This window comes from Podarcis tiliguerta (assembly GCF_965153285.1).
Source record: "Podarcis tiliguerta genome assembly, chromosome: 5".
NCBI lineage: Eukaryota > Metazoa > Chordata > Lepidosauria > Squamata > Lacertidae > Podarcis > Podarcis tiliguerta.
In genome coordinates, this window is record NC_139538.1 from 80,234,336 (window position 1) to 80,258,115 (window position 23,780).

Here is a 23,780-nt window from a genome sequence, read left to right on the forward strand (position 1 = left end):
AAAGAAGCAGGGAGCTACAGAGGAGCACACCGCTGGTTTTTTTTCCCCTGCTGGTGCTTAGGCAGGAATACTTCCTACAGGATTGTGCTCACTGATTTTAGTGGACCGAATATTTTGAGGTCTCTCCAGTTACCCCCATACTTGGGCTACAGCCAACCTAGGACTGGTCTTGGAAATATTGTCCCTGATCCAGAGCAAGCTTCTCACTCCTGAGACCCACTGAAATGGCAGCTCACAACTAACTTGTGCTGTAGATTTCAGTGGGACGGAAGCATAGCTAGGACTGCAGTCCCAAACCACACATTAGGGAGTAAGCGCATGGAACACACTGAGAATTAGCTTTCAGTAGACTTGCCTAGGATTGCTATATACGTAAATTTCTCTGGACTGGGTCAGTCGGTGGCTATCCTGTGCATAGTTGAGTTGCTCCTATCCCATTCACTCTGATAGGATTTAAGCAGCTTCATTGTGTTCAGGATTGTAGCCTGAGTCCCACGATGTATAGACACCATGGGCTAGTCACACTTCTTTGAAGTCTCTCAGCCTCACTCAGCTCACAGAGTGTTTGTTGTGGGGGAGGAAGGCAAAGGAGATTGTTGGCCGCTTTGAGACTCCTTAAGGGGAGTGAAAGGTGGGCTATTAAGTCCAAACTCTAAACTCTAATTGCTGCAGTGCAACATTCTAATGGAAAGGCACTTGAAGTGCATGATAATATGAAATGTTATAGTGATGCAATGTTAAGTTTTTAAAATGATCTACCCGATGGCTGCCCTTCAATCATAAAAAGCACCAGGCAGTTAACTTGAAAGGCACAGGCAATTGAGCAATCCCAATTAGGTTATATTGCATTGGAGTAAATGTGTGTGTGCTTTAAAGGTGCACTTATTGTAAGCAAAGCTACTTGGAGACATTACCCAAGGTTTAAAAGTACCCTGCTTTTTTCAGTGCCGTTACTGGGGGTTTTTCTACCCCTTCTTGTCTGTTTCCACATTCAAGGTTAAAAAAGAACAAGGACAGCATAGCTTTCTTCTTCAATACAGCCAGTTCCACAACATCAACAGCAAAAAAATAAAATAAATCCGACTAGAGACTTAACACAAATTCAGCAAATCAAAGTGTAGCATTATTATTTTTTAATGAAAATACAGGTTGCTGTAATCCTGCCACACTGAATAAGCTGCCAGTTATCAAAAAGTGATCCCTGTAGACACCTGGAGTAGTTGGCTGCCTGTGTGATGAGGACATTTGTTTGCTACCATCTTTCCCAATCTGGGAAAGAGGCACAATTCACAAACAATTACAAGCAGCTCCTCATTGGCTGCATCCCAACGGTGGGATTTTTGTGTCCCCCCCCCCCCCGATAGTTTGCCAAAGGTTTCCCTTGAAGGCATTCTTGCATCAGTTTCCCAACCTCGCAGCCAGTGACAGATTGCGCTTGAGTAAAATGGAAAGCTAGTTGTTAAAGCTCAAATGTTTTTAAAAGAGAGCAGCAAGCACTGGCCCCTTGCTAACGGAGCCTTCCATGACAGTTCTGCATGGTCACTGTTGGAACCAACAGCCATTTGGCTCCTCCCCTTTCCAGAGCATTCTTCAAAGACTCTTTCACTTCTTCATCCCATAACAGATGAAAGAGGTTGGTACCTGCTTTCCTGTTCCTGACTCATTTCTTTCTCCCCTTTTTTGGTATTATGTCACTTAGGAGAAGCTGGCATGGTGTGCAAATGACCTGTCATATATTAATTTAATTTATTCTGTCCTATGGACTCAAGACAACTTGCAGCAGTTTCCCCCACCCCACCCCATAAATTTATAGTAGTTCTGTCCCAAACAGGCTTGCGATCTAAGGAAATTTAATGGTTGGGGAATGAAAGAGGTCAGATAAATAAAAATCACATAAACATAAAAAAACCAAGAACTGCAAAACCAATTAGTCCAGAACCAATCCAAAGGACAAGCCCTTTTTGTAGGCAACCACCTGTTGGTGGGCTCCGTGTACCTCTGATACAGTGTTAAGACCAGTGCTAATAGCTGTACGTGCTGTTATAGAATTAATAATACTGTGGGTGGGCTGGTTGCCTGGAGGTGACAGTTTCAAATGACTAGATCCGCATTTCTCAAACTTGGGGCGCCACTGGTCCTGCCAGCTAGGGATGATGGGAGTTGCAGTCCAACAACAGTTGAAGACCCAAGTTTGAGGAAACACTGGGATAGTGTTAGGAGACCCAAGACTCGTGTCTGAGTAGGGCTGGGATGTCCATCGAGTAAAAGAACCATGTCCCTTGTGAACCAGTTTTAATGGTGCTGAGTTCACATGATATGTGGATTTCAGCTAGGTCAAGGTCAGTCTAGAAATAATAAATGGGTTTCTGTTGTTCAGTCACTGTATTGCAGAGAACAATCTGAATTAACTAGAGTGAGAGAATATCCCAGGTCCTTGTGTCTAGGACCGCAGTCTAAGCTTTGTTTTGTTCATTTGCTGGATTCCAGGAATGAAGGATCAGCTATGAATGTATTCACCCATACTGGAACAGAACACAGGGTGAAGTTTTCTACTGAAAATGGGTCTTTGTCCCAGTTTGAGGCGCAGTGTCACCAAAGCCACAGCAAAGCGTTCAGAGAGAGAGAAATTGGAGCATTTCCTTGATGAGGAGTCACAGCAGGAATCTGATCCACGGTGTGTGCATGGTCTCCATCCACCTGCACAATCTGCAGAACAGACCTCCACTCAGTTAAGTAGGAAGGCTGGTTCAGAAACCAGACCTTCAGGTGAGCTGCCCTCCTTTTTATATTTTAAGTGCTACTTGTTTTACATGCCCATTTGTCATGCCTCTTTTTTAAAAAAACAACTAAAACCTTTTAAAAACTGAGATTAGCTTGTTTTCATTATATTCTATAGAATAGGGGTGGGGGACTTGGATCTGCCCAACAAATTGGATTCCTTCATCCCCAACCTGCCATTGGCCTGCTTTGACAAGAAGGCAGGGCCACCCCTGTCAATCACACAATGTCCTAAAGATGTCAGGCGACTGACACCTGTCAGAGTTCAAACGTGGGGGGGGTGTCATGGGCCAGCTCATGGGCAATTATAGCAACCCTTTTTGAAGGTGTGCTTCCAGCATCAATCAGCTCACTGGCAGAGACAGTGAGAGAGAGCACCCACTTTCAAAGGAGAGGCTCCGGGAGGAGCAGCTCAGCGCCGCCCTGGGCGCTCGGCAGACAGGCCTCGCCTTTGCCCCCAGCCTTCCCTGCGTGAAGGTAGCATCCCCCTCCCTCAACCACCCTCCCCCGCCAGTCCCCCCTCAGCCACACACCCCAGTTCCCCTACATGAAGCTAGGCTCCCCCCCCCCAGCCACACACCCCAGTCTTTCCTGCATGAAGGGGTAATATATATATTTATATTATTTCTTTCTTTCTTGGGAATTACTGCATGAATGTAGAGTTCTGCATTCTAGGTAGTAGATTTTTGTCAATGTTTAGAACAGGGAACCCTCCCACCTTTGGTGGGCCCCGGAGTCACATTTGGAGAATCTAAGAAACCCGATTGGCCAGCTGGGTTGGGGGTGGGGCAAAGGCAAGGCAAGGCTGAATCTATTTGGCCTACTCTCATTTTCTTTACATAGGCTGACTTTCCGAGCCGCTGGAGAGGCCTGTCAAGGCCACTTCCTGTCCCGCGCACCCCCTTCGGGCCTTGACCCCCCTCCAGAAAGCGTCCGCTGCCCCCCGACAGCGTAGCGCGCAGGACAGTGGCATCACCTCATTTTGCCCGCGCGTGGCTCTGGGAGGAGCAGCTCAGCGCCGCCCTGGGCGCTCGGCAGACAGGCCTCCCCTTTGCCCCCAGCCTTCCCTGCGTGAAGGTAGGATCCCCCTCCCTCAAGCACCCTCTACTGCCAGTCCCCCCTCACCCACACACCCCAGTGCCCCTACATGAAGCTAGGATCCCCCCCTCAGCCACACCCCTCAGCCCCAGTCTCAGCCCCCCCCCCTCAGCCCCAGTCTTCCCTGCATGAAGGGAAGACACTCCAGCAAGTGAAGAGCATCTTTCTCTTCACTTTGAGTTGAAAGTGTGTGTGATTCTGAACTTTGCCCACAGGTACAAGAATGCACTCTATTCTTTCAGTGCTTTCTCTAGGGTTATCGGTGGTTAATATTAGATATTTGGCATAAGTGCTTACTTTAGAAGATTTCTCTCTGACCACAATCCCCTTTATTTTTTCTTCTTGCCTTAACAACAGAAGTCCGCTTTCAAGAGGCCTCTGACTCTTTAAGATGGGCTTAGGAGCATTGATATATTCATCTCAGCCCTCCAAAACGGAAGCCATTTCCATCCCTCCCAAGAGGAGTGATTCTATTAACACAAACAGCAAGGTCCACCTCAGAATCCACCACCACGGCCTTCAATGATGAGACTTGGTAAGTGGCATTTTGGATTGGACAGTGCAGGCCATTTCTTTCCTTCTGTCGTCTGTGCAATTTAGGAAGAAAATATTCTGCCTTCTCTCCAGCTGTTGCTGCAAGCCTTTGATTCAGACTCTGTTCTCTGTCTTTGGCCACTCAGACAGCCTTTCAAAGGCCCAGGAATAATCCTCATTTCAGCTACCAGGAATGCTGCTGCAGTGCTGACATGCAGATTTCTAGAATTCTCCCAAGTTCATGTACCAGCCTCCTATGAGACGCAGGAGTGAATCATTGGGTTTGTGCAGCCCTTGTAAGGACTGTGTTGGGCCCCATGCACTGCCTATGTTGTATTACACGCCCAGTGCACATGATTCCTTGTCTCAGTGAGTTTACATCTTTGTTTAGAACTGCCAAAGATAGAACAGAGCAATGTCTCTTAATATTGTGCTTGTGGGAGTAAATATTTTGCTTGAGGAGGAAAGCATTCAGGAGAAGGATAGCAGGGAGGGGACAATGGTGCCGCACGCCTTACCCATATACCACTTTTGGTTTTTTTAAAAAAAGGTGTCCTTGTGATTGATATAACTACCAGGGGATGCAGTTTGATTATTCTCTGTAATAATAACGCGTGTTCCAGAGGACCACTATATATTGCTTACAGCAGAAATCTTGCAGATCTCTTGTGAAATTCAGGGCCTAGAGGAGTCCCCCCCCCCCTTTCTTAATAAGCCTGACTGTTTTTCTTCCATCACCATAAAATATCAAAAAGAAGGTGTAAAAATACCGTGGACGCCAAAGTACCCGAAGACTGGCTCCAATAGGGGTAATATATTTATTTATATTATTTCTTTCTTGGGAATTACTGCATGAATGGAGAGTTCTGCATTCTAGGTAGTAGATTTTTGTCAGTGTTTAGAACAGGGAACCCTCCCACCTTTGGTGGGCCCCAGGGTCACATTTGGAAATCTAAGAAACCCGATTGGCCAGCTGGGTTGGGGGTGGGGCAAAGGCAAGGCAAGGCCAAATCTATTTGGCCTACTCTCATTTTCTTCACATAGTCTGACTTTCCGGGCCACTGGAGAGGCCTGTCAAGGCCACTTCCTGTCCCGCGCACCCCCTTCGGGCCTTGACCCCCCTCCCAAAAGCGTCTGCTGCCCCCCGACAGCGGAGCGTGCAGGAGAGTGGCAGCGCCTCATTTTGCCCGCACGTGGTTCTGGGAGCAGCAGCTCAGCTCGGCAGACAGGCCTCCCCTTTGCCCCCAGCCTTCCCTGCGTGAAGGTAAGATCCCCCTCCCTCACCCACCAGCCCACCCTCACCCACACACCCCAGTTCCCCTAATGCGTGTTCCAGAGGACCACTCTATATTGCTTACAGCAGAAATCTTGAAGATTTCTTGTGAAATTCAGAGCCTAAAGGAGTCCCCCCCCCCTTTCTTATGAAGCCTGACTGTTTTTCCTTTTGTATTTTAAAGCAGGTTCTTCCATCACCGTGAAATATCAAAAAGAAGGAGTAAAAATACTGTGGACACCAAAGTACCCGAAGACTGGCTCCAATAGGGGTAATATATATATTTATATTATTTCTTTCTTGGGAATTACTGCATGAATGGAGAGTTCTACGTTCTAGGTAGTAGATTTTTGTCAATGTTTGGAAGAGGGCACCCTCCCATCTTTGGTGGGCCCCCGGGGTCACATTTGGAAATCGTAAGAAACTGTCATGGGCACCACAACATAGCCCTTTGCAGAAAAACAACCCACAGTAATGGGATGAGAAAAGCCTCCTCCCCAAAGCACCAGGTAAAACACCCATGCATACCCCCTTAATAAATACAACACAGGCACAAAGAAAGGCGACCCCTAAATTAAAAACAAACCAGACACTGATTTATTTATTTTTTAATAGAGAGAGTTAGGAAGAGGGTCTAAGGTGGGAGCACTATTACACTCCCTCCTTTCGCAGCATCAGTTCCTGTTGCCAAAGAAGCAAGCCACTTTTTGAACTGACAACAGGTGAGAAACCAAACAAAGCCCAACTGACATGCCTGGTTCTCTGCAGGTTTTTGTGAGGATAAGGAAGGGTGTCCTACATATAACCACCTTGAGCTCTTAGGAGAAAGGGTGGAACATCATCACCACCAAAAAGGGGGGTATTAATCCCCCTTCCTTTTTGTTGCTTCAGTGTGTTTTGATTTCTTGGCGCTAGTGCAAATTCAGGCCCCCACCCCGCCCCCAGTAAACAATCATGCTGATTGATTGGTGTATGTGATCCTTCTTTTCACAGGGATTGTCCAGGGAGGCCCTCTTTTGATCATTTGCACTCAGATCATGACAACAGTTGATCAAGTACAAAACAAGGTCCTGTGGATTCCTTTTTCATAAGACTGATGCTGCAAGCAACCTGTTCTGATTCCCCTACCCCAGTCTTTATTTTATCACATTTAGGTAGTCTGTAATTGGAAGCTTACATTGCTCAAGCTTTGTTCTTTTGGTGTGTAATAGCCATAGAGATTTTTATTTAATTAGAATTGCAGTTGCTGTTATAGGGATCTGACAACCTTTAGTGTGGTTCTGTAACTTGTTAGTTTTGCCACTGTCGATAAATGTAGTGTGTCTGTTTTGTTTTTTAATTTTTGTTCCAATATGTATCTTCTGCCTGTACCAAATTCCATTCTGTGTTTCTTTTTGCACTTCTGACTACATTTCCCAACCATGTGTTTATCTTTTTCCTTCGTAAAAAAATTGCATGTCATGTTTTGTAGGTACTGTAACTTTATTGTTCAAGTATCATTTAAGTAGGACTATATTTGTGATGACTGTTCCTAACATTTCATTATGTACATAGGTTTTCTTTCTTCTGTTTATTCCCCTTCCATTTTTTTTTAGTATTTGCTTTCTCTTTGCATTAATTAAAAAAAGGGGGGATTCTTCTTCCCGGAGATACAGTGGTACTTCTGGATGTGAATGGGATCCATTCCGGAACCCCTTTCGCAACCTAAAGCGAACGCAACCCACATCTGCGCATGCGCAGGTCGCAATTCTCTGCGCATGCCGTCATTTTGAGCATCTGCGCATGCGCAAGCGGCAAAACCCGGAAGTAACGCATTCCGTTACTTCTGGGTCGCTGCGGAGCATAACCTGAAAACGCTCAACCTGAAGCATATTTAAACTGAGGTATGCCTGTACTGGCTTAGGATCTCAGTCTTTGGCTTAGGGAAGGGGTTACTTCCACACCTAAACAATGAGAGTTTATCAGCTCATAGATGAAAACTATGGTCAGAAAACCACTTGATTGGAATACAGTCATACCTCGGTTAAATATGCTTCAGGTTGAGTGTTTTCAGGTTACGCTCTGCAGCGACCTGGAAGTAACAGAACGCGTTACTTCCGGGTTTCGTCGCTCGTGCATGTGCAGACGCTCAAAATGACGTCATGCGCAGAAGTGGCGACCTGTGTACACGCAGATGCGGGTGGCGTTCTACTCAGGATGCAAACGGGGCTCCGGAACGGATCCCGTTCGCATCCAGAGGTACCACTATACCACCTTCTCTCTTGTACCATCTAGGGTATAATCTGCCCTTGAATCTCTGAGGCAAAGGCTCTGGGACATCTCACAGTGCTCTCCGATCTCAATCTCTTGTTATCTGTGGCCCGATAGCAGTAGGAATTCATTATGGTTACGATTTTCAGATATTTGCATATCTTAGAAATCTGTCTGTACCAATTTATCAGCGTCTTTTTACCAAAGCCAGATTAAATGTATTTCCATCAGAAGTGCTAAATGGCAGACTGAGAGGCATCCCTTATCAGAATAGGCTTTGTGTATGCTCTCAGGACGTCGATTGTATGAGGCATATCCTACTGCATTGCGGACAATATGAGCAAGCTAGGGATCTATTGATTAAACCCTTACTGGCAAATTGGCCTGGTAAATCTGAAGCCTACTATACTAAGTATCTTCTGGATGACAAGTGTAATGATAACACAGTGGCCGTGGCAAAAAAATTTTCGGTAGTCATACATATCAAAGATCATCATACTCAAGACTAAATAAATATCGTCTCGGTCTTCCTCTCCCAGAGGGTTGTCTGTATGAATCTGTATTTTATTCTGAATCTATGTTACAGGTCTTTGGACCGCAATAAAGATTTATTATTAATAATAATATTTGTGATGACTGTTCCTAACATTTCATTATGTACATAGGTTTTCTTTCTTCTGTTTTTCCCCCTTCCTTTTTTTTTTGTATTTGCTTTCTATTTGCATTAATTAAAAAAAGGGATTCTACTTGCACAGTTGTTCAAAGCCAAAATTTGGTTGGAAATTTAAACCTCTGTTTTACAGATACTATTTTATAGATCAAAATACAAGAGAGAAAGAGAGAGAGAGACGAAGAAATGTAGAAAGGCTATTGATAAATTCTTAGTTAAAATAAGATGAGGGACAACGTTGTTTTTTTTTTTTAAAGAGGGAGGCCAGAGTTGGACTTCAGCAGTGTGATGGAAACAGACTGGTACTGTTGCAACATGGATTTTCTTAAACTAAAAAAGTCACTTTGTATGAAAAGAAAAAAAGTTGTTAAATAAAGGTCAATTTCTATAACTTGACTTGCATGGGAGTGTTGCATGATTACCTTTCTGACTCCATTGTTCAGTTTACTACTATCAACCAGGTTACAGAATTTAAACAAATTCACAAACATTTTCAAGTGGATAGCCGTGTTGATCTGTCATAGTCATAATAAATAATAAGGTGTTAAATGAAAAAATCTTCTTTAATATTTCCAGTGGTACCTTAAAGATCAACTAAATATAAGCTTTCAAGGTGTGAGCTTTTGTATGTAATACACACTTCATCAGATGCTCTGATGCAGAGGTGGCTTCAACCTTATAACTGTTGATGACTGTTATGGCAGTTGGTTCCACAGGGAAGGGCAAGGGATTTTTAAAGGGATAGATGACCAAAATTAGCTTTAGTATGTATAATGGGAAATGAATCCAATATCTCTATTCAGACCAGGTCTCTCCATAGTTTTTAGTTAGGAAATGAGTTGCAATTCAGCAAATTCTCTTTCAAGGGTATTTCTAAAATTCTTTTGCAATAAGACAGCTACTTTACGATCTTATAAAGAATGTCCTGGGAGATTGAAGTGTTCTCCTATTGGTTTCTCTGTTTTATGATTCCTGATGTCAAATTTATGCCCATTTATCCTTTGGCGTAAAGTTTGTCCTGTTTGTCCAATATAGAGAGCTGAAGGGCACTGTTGGCATTTGATAGCATATATAATGTTGGAAGATGAATAATTAAATAGGTGTGAGATGGTATGTTTGATGTTATTGGGGCCAATAATGATCTTGTCTGGGTGTATGTGACAGCAAAGTTGGCATCTAGATTTATTGCAGGCTCTTGTGCCGGTGTCCATGTTAAATCTGGTTTTTTAAAACAAGCAACCTGTTCAGCTTCCCCTTCCCCAGTTACCCCCTGCTTATTTCTCCTCTGCTTCTGATACGAAGAAAACCAAACAAAAGTGTCGAGTTCCTACTCAGCTGAGTGAGCATGACTTTTTCATGAAGTGTGGTTCTGTCCTTCCATAACAGCTGTTCTACCTTCAAGAACAATCAGTTGCATGGATTGTGAATGGGTTTTCTTATAGGTACCCATTTGGGGAGTGAATCCAGGGGGAAGAAGCACTCTTCCGATATATGGGTGAGGCCACTGTTTGTATCTCATAAACTCCTTTGTCTGTTCAAAAAAAGTTATTGGCTTCTTTTATGCATGGGTTAATATTTAAATGTCATGGTGTATCTGATCAAACTGTGCTCATTGTGTATCCAGAATAATAATTTTGGGTTACTGGGCCTACATTAAGCAGTAAATCATAAGGGTTAATAGCTGTGCCTAGAGACTGCTTTATTTTATCACATTTAGGTAGTCTATGTAATTGGAAGCTTACATTGCTCAAGCTTTGTTCTTTTGGTGTGTAACAGCCATAGGGATTTTTATTTAATTAGAATTGAAGTCTCTGTTATAGGGATCTGACAACCTCTAGTGTGGTCCTGTAACTTGTTAGTTTTCCCACTGTCGATAAATGTAGTCATAATAAATAAGATGAAAGATGAAAAAATCTTTTTTAATAATTCCAGTGGCACCTTAAAGATCAACTAAATATAAGCTTTCAAGGTATGAGCTTTTGTGTGTAATACACACTTCATCAGATGCTCTGAAGCAGAGGTGGCTTCAACCTTATAACTGTTGATGACTGTTATGGCAGTTGGTTCCACAGGGAAGGGCAAGGGATTTTTAAAGGGACAGATGACCAAAATTAGCTTTAGTATGTATAATTGTATGATGTGTGTCTGTTTTGTTTTTAAAATTTTTGTTACAATATATATTCTGAACTAAAAAATGTCATTGTATGAAAACAAAAAAAGTTAAAGAAACTGAGTATTGTATTAAAATAAAGGTCAATTTCTGTAACTTGACTTGTATGGAAGTGTTGCATAAATCCCTCTCTGACTCTCAGCCAGGTTACAGAATTAAAACAAATTCACAGACATTTGTAATGGTTATATTACAGTGAGATTCCAAATTGCATTTTGTTGCTAGAGTTGCAATTACCCGTGAAGCATAATGACTCCAAAAGAAAATTCAGAGCAAAGCTTGCTTCCGTTTTCATACCATTGAGTTTAAAAGATGCTAGTTTGACATACTACTCTTTGTGCCCTTCCCATTTAACAAAATAATACATTTTGAGTATCAGTGGTAAACATCTGCCTGAAGGAAATTGGGCTTGGTGGATGCTCCTTTTTCTTTCCAGTGTAAGAGGCATTAGGCAAAAGGTAAAAATTCTACTACCTCACCCCTGCAGATTTGGAGTCCTAAACCATGACCTTCCAACGCCCAGTTTGGAAATGGGAGTGCTTTATAAGCTTTTCTCAAGCTAATGTGTGTAAGGCTGAAAAATAAAAGAATTCCCCCAAGTTAAGAGAAATCTTAAAATGGCAAAGCCACGGGGTGGGGTGGGGCATACAAATTTTGAACCATGCAAGGGCTTCATTGGACCTGATCTCAGATGTCTTGGGAGAGAAAGAATATCTTATGAATGTACGTCTTATGAAGTAAGCTAGCATTCCTTCAGCTACTGATATATTTGGATAGCTGTCTCCATCCTCTTCCTCATTAATAATCTGCATGATTTTGGTTTGGTGAGCTCACTGAAGAATGGCCATAAACTCTACATAACGGCTAAGTGAAATATTTTCTGCTATTATATGGAGCATGCGGTTACTTCAAGGAATGAGGTGGTTTTTGTAATTCTACATTTTGAATTGACAAAATGACAACCCTGGTGGACACTGGAGCGAGTTGCATAATTGTTTGGCTAAAAGTGATGTAGCTGGAGGCTCTCTGATACATTAGATGGATTAATTCATTTCTCCTCTACAGCTTGGGGAACATAAAGATCAAAATAGTTGATTATCTGAAACTTTTGCTATTCAGATTATCTGTAACTTTTGCTATCCAGGGTTAGGCATCCTAAGGCCCGTGGGCTGGATGTGGCCCAATCGCCTTCTCAGTCCAGCCCACGGACTGTCTGGGAATCAGTGTGTTTTTACATGAGTAGAATGTGTCCTTTTTTAAAAAAAAATGCATCTCTGGGTTATTTGTGGGGCCTGCCTGGTGTTTTTACATGAGTAGAATGTATGCTTTTATTTAAAATGCATTTCTGGGTTATTTGTGGGGCATAGGAATTCATTCATCCCTCCCCCCCCCCCCAATATAGTCTGGCCCACTACATGGTCTGAGGGACGTTGAACCGGCCCACGGCTGGAAAAGGTTGCTGAACCCTGATTTATGCCATTACATATCCTGGCTAGGGCGTCCCAAGTTCTGCTCGTGCATGATGGAATTGGGAGGGAAAGGGGTTAGCTCCATTAGCTCCACCCCTCCATTCAATGCAAGAAAGGCTATTGCACATCTACAAGTCCAAAGGAATTCATCGCTTCCTAGTAGGCGCTGCCTGCGAAGGTACAAAGAGTCTTGCCTTACACTGTGAGCCTTCCGTTCTTCCTGGGCAGGACCACCAAAACCCGCTTGCGGGGACATCCCCACTTACAGCCACGGGGGGGAGGCAGGCTTCACAAAATCCTGGGCATGCATATTCCTATCCTTTTTACTGCAATGCTTTCGTTCATTTCCCCAGACCCCACGGCCTCCTTCCCTGCCCTCAGCCAAAGATTGCTTTCAGATCTGAGCCGTAATAAAGAACAACAACGCCAACCATCCCGGCCGATCGCTGGATTTCAAGAGCAGCCTTTAATCGTGTCCCTCTCGGGGGTGCTCGCCGTGTCTCCTTACTCCTCCGATGGAGCACGAAGAAAATACACAGAGAGAGAGAGAAAGAATGGCAAACAAAAGAGGCGAGCCGGGCTGGGGTGAAGGGAGGCCGATCTCTGCTCTGCCGCCTTTCCTTCTTGCTATTTGGAGTCCTTCCTCCCCGGCCCGACCATTAGGCGTGCAAGTCACTGAGACCTGCTGAGAAAAAAAGAGCGGCTGGGAAAACATCGCTGGATTGGGACTCCAACCGTATAAGCGAGCGGGAGAAGAGAGGGACAGCCAGCGCGTCACTCCATTCAGCAAGTGCCAGGATCGCGCCGCCGCCTCCAAGCCTAAGGCGCTGCTCTCTCTCTCTCTCTCTCTCTCTCTCTCTCTCTGTGACGCCAGAAGGACTTGTTACTTGTTGAGGCGGCAGGTCACGTGGGCCGCCTGCCCGCCCTTCGGCTCCTGCCGCCGCTCCCTGTCAAGCGCGTGGCTCTCTCGCTCGCTCGCTTCCATCTGTTCGAGGCAGCTTCGGAGAAGCGCGCAGGGCCGTTTGGGAGGAGGCGAGGGGGAGCCTGGAGAGCCCCGAGACCAGGCAGGAGCCAGCCGGGAGGGGAGCCGAAGCCGAGGAGAGAGGAAGGGGCTGGACTTGCCGGAGAGACTGACGAGGGGTCGCTCTCCGCCTTGGCGCGCAAATCGTGAGGCGACCAAGGGAGGAATCCCGCCCGCCTTCTCCCCTTGGTGGCGGGCGTCGTGAGGGGGAAGGGGCAGCCTGCCTGGACGTGCGTTGAGGCTCGGCTTGCGCACCTCCCCGCCCAAGAGCAGCGCTATGGCTGGGCCTGGGCTTGGCCGAGGGCGCTGGCAGGAGCAGCAGCGGGAGCTCTTAGCCATGGCCAGTGGCGGAGGCGGCTCCAGGAGATACTCCTCGGACTCCTCCTCGGCAATTAACGCGGCCATCATTCCCAGGACCATGGAGGTCCCCTGCGCCCGCGGGCAGCGCATGTGGCGGGCCTTCCTGGCCTCGTCCATGGTCCCTTTTTTCTTCTGCTCTGGAGGACCCTCAAGTACCTGTGTACCGTCTGCTGTCACTGTGGGGGCAAGGAGAAGGTAACAGTTTCTCTTCTTTCCCGGGTTCTCCCGCTTGTGGACCGCTTCACACGTTGCCTGGGGCGGGTCAGGAAGCAGAGGTTTGGCGCAGCGCGCCCACTCGCGTGTCTAGCAGGTGCCTTCCTCTGGGAGCTGCGAATGGCCGTGGATTGGGGGGAAGGCGAGGGTTGGACAGCTGCAGAATATCCCGTTCATGGTTGGACACTCATTTCAGGGAAACTTACAAATAAACTGTGTGTTCAGATTGCAGCCGTGTATCTGGAGCCTTTCCGTGTTGACAGGGAAATGGGTCCCAGTGAGTTCAAAGGCTTCATTCTTGAGGGCATCTGCTTCGGAGAGCAAGTGCTTTTGAGTGTCACATGCAGCTCAGTCCTTGGGAACTGCAGCCTTAGTCCCAAGTAAACTGCAAGGGATGGGGAGATTCATCTTCTCTTCACTTCTTTTGGTCCTTTCTAATTGACTGTTACCTTTCTCCAGGTTTTCCCAATGCCCCTTTGTTTACTATTTCTCTTCATTTCCCCCTTCCATTTTTCCTTTCTTCCTCTACTGATATTGTTTTCCACAAAGTGAGTTTTAACGTTGATAGAAGTCACAGTAACGTCAAAGGTTTATTGCCATTTTAGCACAGATTGCAGTAATTTAATCCTCCTGCCTTCTAACCATCATCAGTTCAGCAAGAGTTTTTTGTTGTGTGTTTGCTGCCCCAGGTTGCCTCCTGCTGCTTTGGTACTAGGAGAGCAGAGGGCCCTTTGTTGTTGTTCCTGCGGCATGAAAAGTTAAAAACATCCTCAAAAGGCAATAACCTCAGATTTTGGATAAAACTGTGTTGGACCAGCAGTTCAGTAGCGGTCATGGGTGAGCTGAGGTTCAAAGGTTGAGACTTCTTTTGTCTGAAGTGGACAGGGAGTCTTCAGAACAGAAAGTGTTGCCTCTTCACAGCCAACCTCCTGTAAAGGGATGACTTAACTCTTGCTAAGGACTTTAACATCATACCAACTTTTTCTTTCTCACCCCCCTCCCCCTCCCCCTTTGTTTAATACATAGCCTGACGAAGAGTTCTGGAGAACTCAAGACCTTGATTGTTATTTTGTGAGGCTTGGGTAGATCCTAATAAATTTATTTACCCACTGTGGATTTGAGATTCTTGTCAAAGCAAACAGTGAAGCCAACAGCCATGTTATGTACTGAGTTGAATAGGATCCAAAATGCAGCAGTCTGATTGGTCCTAGAACAATAAGATTCAGAATGCAGCAGTCTGATTGGTCCTAGAACAATGCAGCAGTATGATTGGTTGGCAGGAACCACCCAATCATGCTCCAGATAAAAGTGAATACACAACCTGATTGGCTTACAGTAGAATTCCGGAATTAGCCAATCACGTGCAGCCCATTGTGTAAATCATGTATATAAAGCAGATACTTTGAGGGGACTTTCATTCATTCCTCCTCACCACAATGAACTGAATAAAGAGCATGAAATCACTTTGCGACTCTGAGTATATTTCAAGCCATTTCCTGCTCAGTGGGATTACTCCAAACGATGTGTACTGTAGCTTAGAGCTGCCTTCTTAGGATTTCCCCTTCCAGTTTTATGTATAGCTACCCAGAAGGTAGAATATGCTTAGGATGCCATTGTGTTTTGAAGGCTAGGTAACAGAGTAAAATGAGATCCCTTCACATTCAGTTATCAGCTCTCCCTGCTTCCCCCAAGATATGGCATAACATGGCTCTGCAATCGTGGAATCCATTATTAATTTTAATTTGAAAGTGTTAATGAAGTAGAGATGTGAGTGTATCTCTGTGTGATGACAGAAATAACACTGCTGTGCTGAGAATTATGAAAGCAACTTTGAGCAAGTTAGGTACATCTAAACCCCATCAAAGTAGGTGGGAGCTCAAGTATCTTTTATGAATTGCATCTTGTGCAATTACTTTCTAATTTCTGAGTTGTTGTTTTTGAAGGGGAGGGTGTTCAGTCAGTTTCCTAAAAGAGCCTGTGATCTAGCAGATGAATTGCCATCATTTCAAACAAGTTTTTCTCTGCAAAGGATGCTATCATAAGCTATGGCTGTTGGTTAAACCACAGAGCATAGGATTTGCCGATCAGAAGGCTGGCAGTTCGAATCCCCGCAACAGGGTGAGCTCCCGTTGCTCGGTCCCTGCTCCTGCCAACCTAGCAGTTCAAAAGCACGTCAAAGTGCAAGTAGATAAATAGGTACCACTCTAGCGGAAAGGTAAACGGCATTTCTGTGCGCTGCTCTGGTTCGCCAGAAGCAGCTTAGTCATGCTGGCCACATGACCCAGAAGCTGTCTGCTGACAAACGCCAGCTCCCTTGGCCAGTAAAGCAAGATGAGTGCCGCAACCCCAGAGTCGGTCACGACTGGACCTAATGGTCAGGGGTTCCTTTACCTTTACCTTAATCTGAAGCTTTAAAATGCAGTTTGACTTGCTAAGTAAATAACAGCAATAGCCTTTTCCCACTGAAGAGATGCTCTTTTTGTGGAGGGAAAATGGTAAATGTGAGCTTTCGGAAAGAAAGATTTGTTGGAGCTGTAACACTCATCTCTATTTACATGATGACAAATGTATATTTTTGAAGAGAACTGGCTCCTCAGAAAGAAAAGCCAAATAGTTAATACGTCTGAAGGAGTTTCCTCTCTTTTTGTCTCTGTGTGTTTATATATATATATATTAATAAATATATTCAAGTGCTTTCCTTTGTTTGTTGCAAGAAACATATTTAAGGAAGTCCAGAAGGCAGCAAAGATGCAAAAAATGTTTCAAGATGATTAGCAGGACTACCTATATTTCATTTTTATATTTCACCTGTTCCCAAAGTTATAGAACTGAACAAAGTACCTATAGTTCTTCTGTGGCTTCCAAGTCATCCGTGTGGACTCGGTTGTAGGAACAAGTTTCCATCCCTTGAATGTCCAGCAGTATTAGCAATTTCTACAGGCAGAGTGGGCTCTTAGTTATATGCCCCACTTGCCAAGGCAGTAAACCCTGCAGTGTCTCTCAAAGATTCATTGATATATCTGGAGAGTCACACATCTCCACTTTTGCTCATTCACCATCAGTAGTACAGGGTGGCTGAATAGTGCTGTACTGTGCTTAAAGTCCAAGAGAAACTGCAGAGATGGCACTCCTGGCATGCTGGCCTCCCTAAGCCCCTGAGCAAGCTAATATCTGACACTTCATAAACTGTCTTTGAAAAGAAGCCTTCTCATTCAAAACTGAAAGCACATATTTCACAGTTGAACATTATTTTTGAACATGCCATATATTGTTGATGTTTCCTGGCCAGGTTGTATATTGCATAGGTTTTCTGGACTGTCTAGACAAGCTGGGAGCTGGGGACACTATTATACAGTAGTTGCGCTCCTTGCTCCTGGGCCGTGTCCAGAAAGTGGGGGGGGGATGAGTGTTCAGACCCCTGGGCTTTCACTTGTGGGGTGCCTCAGGGTTCCATCCTCTCCCCCATGCTTTTTAACATCTACATGATGCCGCTGGAAGAGATCATCAGGGGGTTTGGGCTGGGTGTCCATCAATATGTGGATGATACCCAACTCTACCTCTCTTTTAAATCGGAATCAGTGAAGGCAGTGAAGGTCCAGTATGAGTGCCTGGAGGTGGTTGGAGGATGGATGGTGGCTAATGGATTGAGGTTTAATCCTGACAAGACAGAAGTACTGTTCTTGGGGGGCAGGGGGCGGGCAGGTGTGGAGGACTCCCTGGTCCTGAATAGGGTAACTGTGCCCCGAAGGACCAGGTGCACAGTCAGGGAGTCATTCTGGACTCACAGCTGTCCATTGAGGCGTAGGTTAATTCTGTGTCCAGGGCAGCTGTCTACCAGCTCCATCTGGTATGCAGGCTGACATCCTACCTGCCTGCACTGTCTCATCAGAGTGGTGCACGCTCTAGTTATCTCCCGCTTGGACTACTGCAATGCACTCTACGTGGGGCTACCTTTGAAGGTGATCCGGAAACTATGGTACAACTAATCCAGAATGCGGCAGCTAGACTGATGACTGGGAATGGCTGCCGAGACCATGTAACACCGGTCCTGAAAGACCTACATTGGCTCCCAGTACATTTCTGAGCACAATTCAAAATGTTGGTGTTGACCTTTAAAGCCCTAAACGGCCTCGGCCCAGTATACCTGAAAGAGTGTCTCCACCCCCATCATTCTACCCAGACACTGAGGTCCAGCGCCAAGGGCCTTCTGGCGGTTCCCTCACTGCGAGAAGCAAAGCTACAGGGAACCAGGCAGAGGGCCTTCTCTGTGGTGGCACCCACCCTGTGGAACGCCCTCCCATCAGATGTCAAAGAGATAAACAACTACCTGACATTTAGAAAACATCTGAAGGCAGCCCTGTTTAGGGAAGTTTTTAATGTGTGACATTTTAACGTATTTTTAATCTTTGTTGGAAGCTGCCCAGAGTGGCTGGGGGTACAAATAATAAATTATTATTATTATAAAATTATTATTTTATTATTATTTCTTACTGCCTTTCTCTAGCTAAAATTACTGACATTGAAAGGCCTATGTGTCCTTCTGGTTTGTTGTTTTAAATTTACAATTCATATCATTAAAATGTGTCCCTTGGTTGAATAATGGTCCACAAAATACCTAGCATGAGGATCTTAATCTCAGGGTTGTGGGTTCAAGCCCCACATTGGGTGAAAGTTTCCTGCGTTGCAGGGAGTTGGGCTAGATGACTCTAGTGGTCCCTTCCAACCTACAGTTCTATGAGTCATGTAGTCTGAGGCTGTGCAATCAGCAGAAAAAGAGGTGTCAGTCCTCTGTACTGGTTTGTATTTTCACAAAAGAGCCCTGGGTGCAATAGAGGCATTGCATTAGTAGTGGACACCATGGGTGGTGGTGGAGATGCATACATGACTCCTCTTGCAGCTGTATAGGTGCTGTTTACCTGCGGTGGATGGCTTTAAGGCAGTGGCAAGGTCGGTGCAGTGCAAATGCATTGGCCATGTCAGTCCAGTACTTATGTTTGTCAATTTGCTCTGTGCCATTCTCACTGCACCCTTGCCCCCTGCCCTAAGGAGTGTGCGTGGGTGTGATGTGGCAACATGAGAACGGGCCTTTTCTGTGGTGGCTCCCTGACCGTGGAATGCTCTTCCCAGGGAGGCTCACCACACGCCATCATTACATATCTTTAGGCATCAGGGGAAAACATTTGTCTTTATCCAGGCCTTTGGCCACTAAATAACATAGGGTCTGTTAAAGGTAAGGGGAAAGTAAATATTATTATTTTATTATTAAACTGCCTATTAGAGTGGTACCTTGGGTTAGGAAGCCCAACCTTAGTATTAATAGTAGTAGTCTGACCGTGCCTTGTTCGACAGTGTTACCAGCAACTGCGGCAGTGGAAGTTTATGTATGCCACTGTATGCACTTTTTACGTGATGATGCTATGGCTGAGCCAGATCTTAATTGCACAGTTGAATGGGAAATTGCATGGGTGAGCTTCTATAAATGAAGCCTTATTATGCCTTAAATACTCCATCTCCTTTTAATTTCCATTTTGCTTGAAGATAATTTCAATAAAAGTGCTAATTGCTGCAGTGCAGCAATCTAATGGAGAGGCACTTGAAGTGCAGGATAATATGAAATGTAATAGTGATGCAATGTTAAGTTTTAAAAATTATGCTCCCTGATGACTGTCCTTCAATCATAATAAAAAAAGCATCAGGCAATTAACTTGAAAGGCACAGGCAATTGAGTGATCCCAATTAGGTTACCGTATATTGCATTGGAGTAAATGTGCGTGTGTTTTAAAGGGGCAGTTATTGTAAACAAAGCTACTTGGAGACTTTACCCAAGGTTTAAAAGTACTTTGCTTTTTTCAGTGCAATTATTGGGTTTTTTCTACCCCTTCTTGTCTGTTTCCACATTCAAGGTTAAAAAAGAACAAGGACAGCATAGCTTTCTTCTTCAATACAGCCAGTTCCACAACATCAACAGCAAAAAAATAAAATAAATCCGACTAGTGACAACACAAATTCAGCAAATCCAAGTGTAGCATTATTATTTTTTAATGAAACTACAGGTTGCTGTTTTCTCACCTCTAATGTTAGAAAGCATAAATATATTTTAATCCTGCCACTCTGAATAAGCTGCCAGTTATCAAAAAGTGATTCCCATAGAAATTAGACACCTGGAGTAGTTGGCTGCCTGTGTGGTGAGGAAATTTGTTTGCCACCATCCTTCCCAATCCGGGGAAGTAAAAGAGGCACAGTTCACATACAATTACAATTAGCTCCTCATTGGCTGCATCCCAACGGTGGGATTTTGCTGCTCAGTCGTTAATCACATCCCTTGATTTCTAAATTAAATGGCTCACATTCCACAAAGGAAAAATAATAAATGTTTCCCAAAAGAGGGAAGAAAGATGAGGTGTGTGCCTATGTGTTTTCCCCCCAATAGTTTGCCAAAGTTTTCCCTTGAATGCATTCTTGCTTCAGAGTTTCCCAGCCTCGCAGCCAGTGACAGATTTTGCTGTGAGTAGAATTGAAAGCTAGCTGTTAAAACTCAAATGTTTTTAAAAGACAACAGCAACCCCTGGCCCCTTGCTAACGGAACCTTCAGTGACTGTTGGAACCAACAGCCATTTGGCTCCTCCCCTTTCCAGAGCATTCTTCAACGACTATTTCACTTGTTCATCCCATAACAGTTGAAAGAGGTTGGTACCTGCTTTCCTGTTCCTGACTCATTCCTTTCTCCCCTTTTTTTTGGTATTATGTCATTTAGGAGCAGCTGGCATGGTGTGCAAATGACCTGTCACATATTAATTTAATTTACTGCTCTGTCCTATGGACTCAAGACAACTTGCAGCAGTTCTCCCCACCCCACCCCACCCCCAATGTGTAATTCTTCTGACCCAAAGAGGCTTGCCATCTAAGGAAATTGAAAGGTTAGGGAATGAAAGAGGTAAGATAAATAAAAAGCACATAAACATAAAATCTTTTTTTAAAAAACAAAAACCAAGAGCTGCAAAACCAACTAGCCCAGAACCGATCCAAAAGACAAATCCTTTTTGGAGGCAACCGCATGTTGGTGGGGTCTGTGTACCTCTAATATAGTGTTAAGACCAGTGCTAAGTAACTGTAGGTGCTGTTACAGAATTAACAATACTGTGGGTGGGCTGGTTGCCTGGAGGTGACAGTTTCAAATGACTAGATCCGCATTTCTCAAACTTGGGGCGCCCCTGGTCCTGCCAGCTAGGGATGATGGGAGTTGTAGTCCAATAACAGTTTGAGACCCAAGTTTGAGACTCAAGACTCTCATCTGAGTAGGGCTGGGATGCCCATTGAGTAAAAGAACCATGTCTTGTGTGACCCAGTTTTAATAGTGCTGTGTCCCCATGATATGTGGCTTTCAGAAGGTGGTAGGCACTGCCAGATTACACAGGCATTGCAGTAATCCAACCTTGAAATCACCAATGCCACTGAAGCTATCTGGGCCTCCAGTGACAGGTAGATCAAGGTGCACCCCCCAAACTGTGTAGCTGCTTCTCAAGTGGAGTGTAATTCTATATAGGGCAGGCAATTGACAAGCTTTTCAGGTGCAGGAAACTGCCACCTACATTACCCCTGTCTTGCCAGAATTCAAGTTCAGTTTATTTTCCGTCATCCATCCCACCACTGCCTCTAGGCTTTGGCCCAGGTTTTGCACCAGCCTCTCCTGATTCACATGTTATGAAGAAATAGAGCTGTGTGTCATCAGCATACAGATGGCACCTTGCCCCAAAACTCCTAATCACCATTCCCAGTGGCTCTTTGTAATTGGGGATAAAGGAGATGGTTCTTTGATTGACAATAGGAATATATGTTCCTTGACACCCCCACCCCAGTCTAGCCTGCTGTTGTTTTGAGTAACCAGGTGAGCTAGGTCAAGGTCACTCTAGAAATAATAAATGGGTTTATGTTGTTCAGTCACTGTATTGCAAAGAACAATCTGAATTAACTAGAGTGAGAGAATATTCCAGGTCCTTGTGTCTAGGGCTGCAGTCTAAGCTTTTTTTTGTTAATTTGCTGGATTCCAGGAATGAAGGATCAGCTGTGAATGTATTCACCCATACTGGTACAGAACACAGGGTGAAGTTTTCTGCTGAAAATGGGTCTTTGTCCCAGTTTGGGGCGCGGTGGCACCAAAGCTACAGCAACGTGTTCAAGGAGAGGTAAATCGGTACATTTCTTTGATGCCGAGTCACAGCAGGAACTTGATCCACGGTGTGTGCATGGTCTCCATCCACCTGCACAACCTGCAGAACAGACCTCCACTCAGTTAAGTAGAAAAGCTGGTTCAGCAACCAGACCTTCAGGTGAGCTGCCCTCCTTTTCATATTTTAAGTGCTGCTTGTTTTACATGCCCATTTGTCATGCCTCTTTTTTTTAAGAAACAACAACAACTAAAACCTTTTAAAAACTGACATTAGGGGCTTCCTATGCCTCAGTGATGTCACAGTCATTTTTTTCCTTCCAAAAGCTTGTTTTCATTACAGTGGTACCTCAGGTTACATACGCGTCAGGTTACATACGCTTCAGGTTACAGACTCCGCTAACCCAGAAATAGTACCTCAGGTTAAGAACTTTGCTTCAGGATGAGAACAGAAATCGTGCTCCGGCGGCGCGGCGGTAGCAGGAGGCCCCATTAGCTAAAGTGGTGCTTCAGGTTAAGAACAGTTTCAGGTTAAAAACGGACCTCCGGAACAAATTAAATACTTAACCCAAGATACCACTGTATAAGGACGCGGGTGGCGCTGTGGGTAAAACCTCAATGCCTAGGACTTGCCGATCGCATGGTCGGCGGTTCGAATCCCCGCGGCGGGGTGAGCTCCCGTCTTTCAGTCCCAGCTCCTGCCCACCTAGCAGTTCAAAAGCACCCTTAAGTGCAAGTAGATAAATAGGTACCGCTTTATAGCGGGAAGGTAAACGGCGTTTCCGTGTGCTGCGCTGGTGCTGGCTCGCCAGAGCAGCTTTGTCACGCTGGCCACATGACCCGGAAGTGTCTCCGGACAGCGCTGGCCCCCGGCCTCTTAAGTGAGATGGGCGCACAACCCTAGAGTCGGACACAACTGGCCCGTACGGGCAGGGGTACCTTTACCACTGTATATTTTATAGAACAGGGGTGGGGGACTTGGATCACCTCAACAAATTGGATCCCTTGGTCCCCAGCCTGCCATGGGCCAGCTTTGACTAGAAGGCAGGGCCACCCCCTGTCAATCACACAATGTTGTAAAGATGTCAGGTGATTGACACCTATCAGAGTTCAAAGGGGTGTGTGTCTTGTTGCAACAGTTGGCCAGCTCATGACTCATTATAGCCACCCTCTTTGAAGGTATTCTTCCAGCATCAATCAGCTCATTGGCAGAGAGAGTGAGAGAGAGCACCCACTTTCAAAGGAGAGGGTTGCTCCGTTAGCTCAAAGTAGCTTGCTAAAATGGGGTGTGGGTGTGTGCTCTTTTAGCATAAAATTTCAATGTAAACTACTTCAAAACACAGCCCTGGTGCACTCAATCCCCATGGGTCTTCCTGTCGGTTCCAACCAGCTGATTGCTCCCTTGCAAACAGAGCTTTCCAACAGCACCAATCTGGATTTAAGCTCCTGGTTGTTCCTTTGTAGCCACATTTATTATACCTGCCCCACACCTGATGTCGAACAAGAGTGAACTTCAATTCTTAAGACCCCTATTTGCACGAGGGTTGAGTTCCTGGTCATTGTGTGCATCGGCAGACTTTGTGGGCCAAATTGAGACTTGTGCTGTGCCTATGGGCCAGAGATTCCCCAGTCCTGCTATAGAACTATGGTTTTTCTCAGAGCTTCAGCAAAGAAGAGGTGTACCCTTGTATGGTATGGTAAGAAGTATGATGACATCATCATACACAGGTACATGACAGGTGACCCAGGTAGCACTGCACACGATTATAGCCTTAGTTGA

At 45.0% G+C, this 23,780-nt stretch overlaps 2 protein-coding genes across 13 annotated transcripts in view; both read left to right on the forward strand.

Moving 5' to 3' along the window:
• The window catches only part of DLG5 (discs large MAGUK scaffold protein 5), a 112,517-nt gene extending 105,708 nt beyond the window's left edge, over positions 1 to 6,809 (forward strand). Inside the window, exon 33 of the mRNA XM_083440219.1 lies at positions 6,677 to 6,809. The gene's annotated coding sequence lies outside the window, so the exon portion shown is untranslated. The remainder of the gene's footprint in view (positions 1 to 6,676) is intronic.
• Positions 1 to 23,780, forward strand: part of LOC310677442 (disks large homolog 5-like) — a 37,460-nt gene that overhangs the window by 2,220 nt on the left and 11,460 nt on the right. The window contains exons 1-2 of one of the 12 annotated variants that reach the window (XM_083440498.1): positions 1,581 to 1,633; positions 21,885 to 22,163. The exons of 1 other annotated variant lie outside the window; for it this stretch is intronic. In XM_083440498.1, coding sequence (XP_083296624.1) covers positions 21,956 to 22,163 — 208 coding nt within the window. In that variant the 5' untranslated portion in view covers positions 1,581 to 1,633; positions 21,885 to 21,955. Of the gene's footprint in view, positions 1 to 1,580; positions 1,634 to 1,669; positions 2,767 to 13,486; positions 13,819 to 20,500; positions 20,523 to 20,585; positions 20,605 to 21,884; positions 22,164 to 23,780 lie in introns of those variants that run through there. 10 more of the 12 variants (XM_083440503.1, XM_083440505.1, XM_083440493.1 and 7 more) reach the window with 10 other exon arrangements.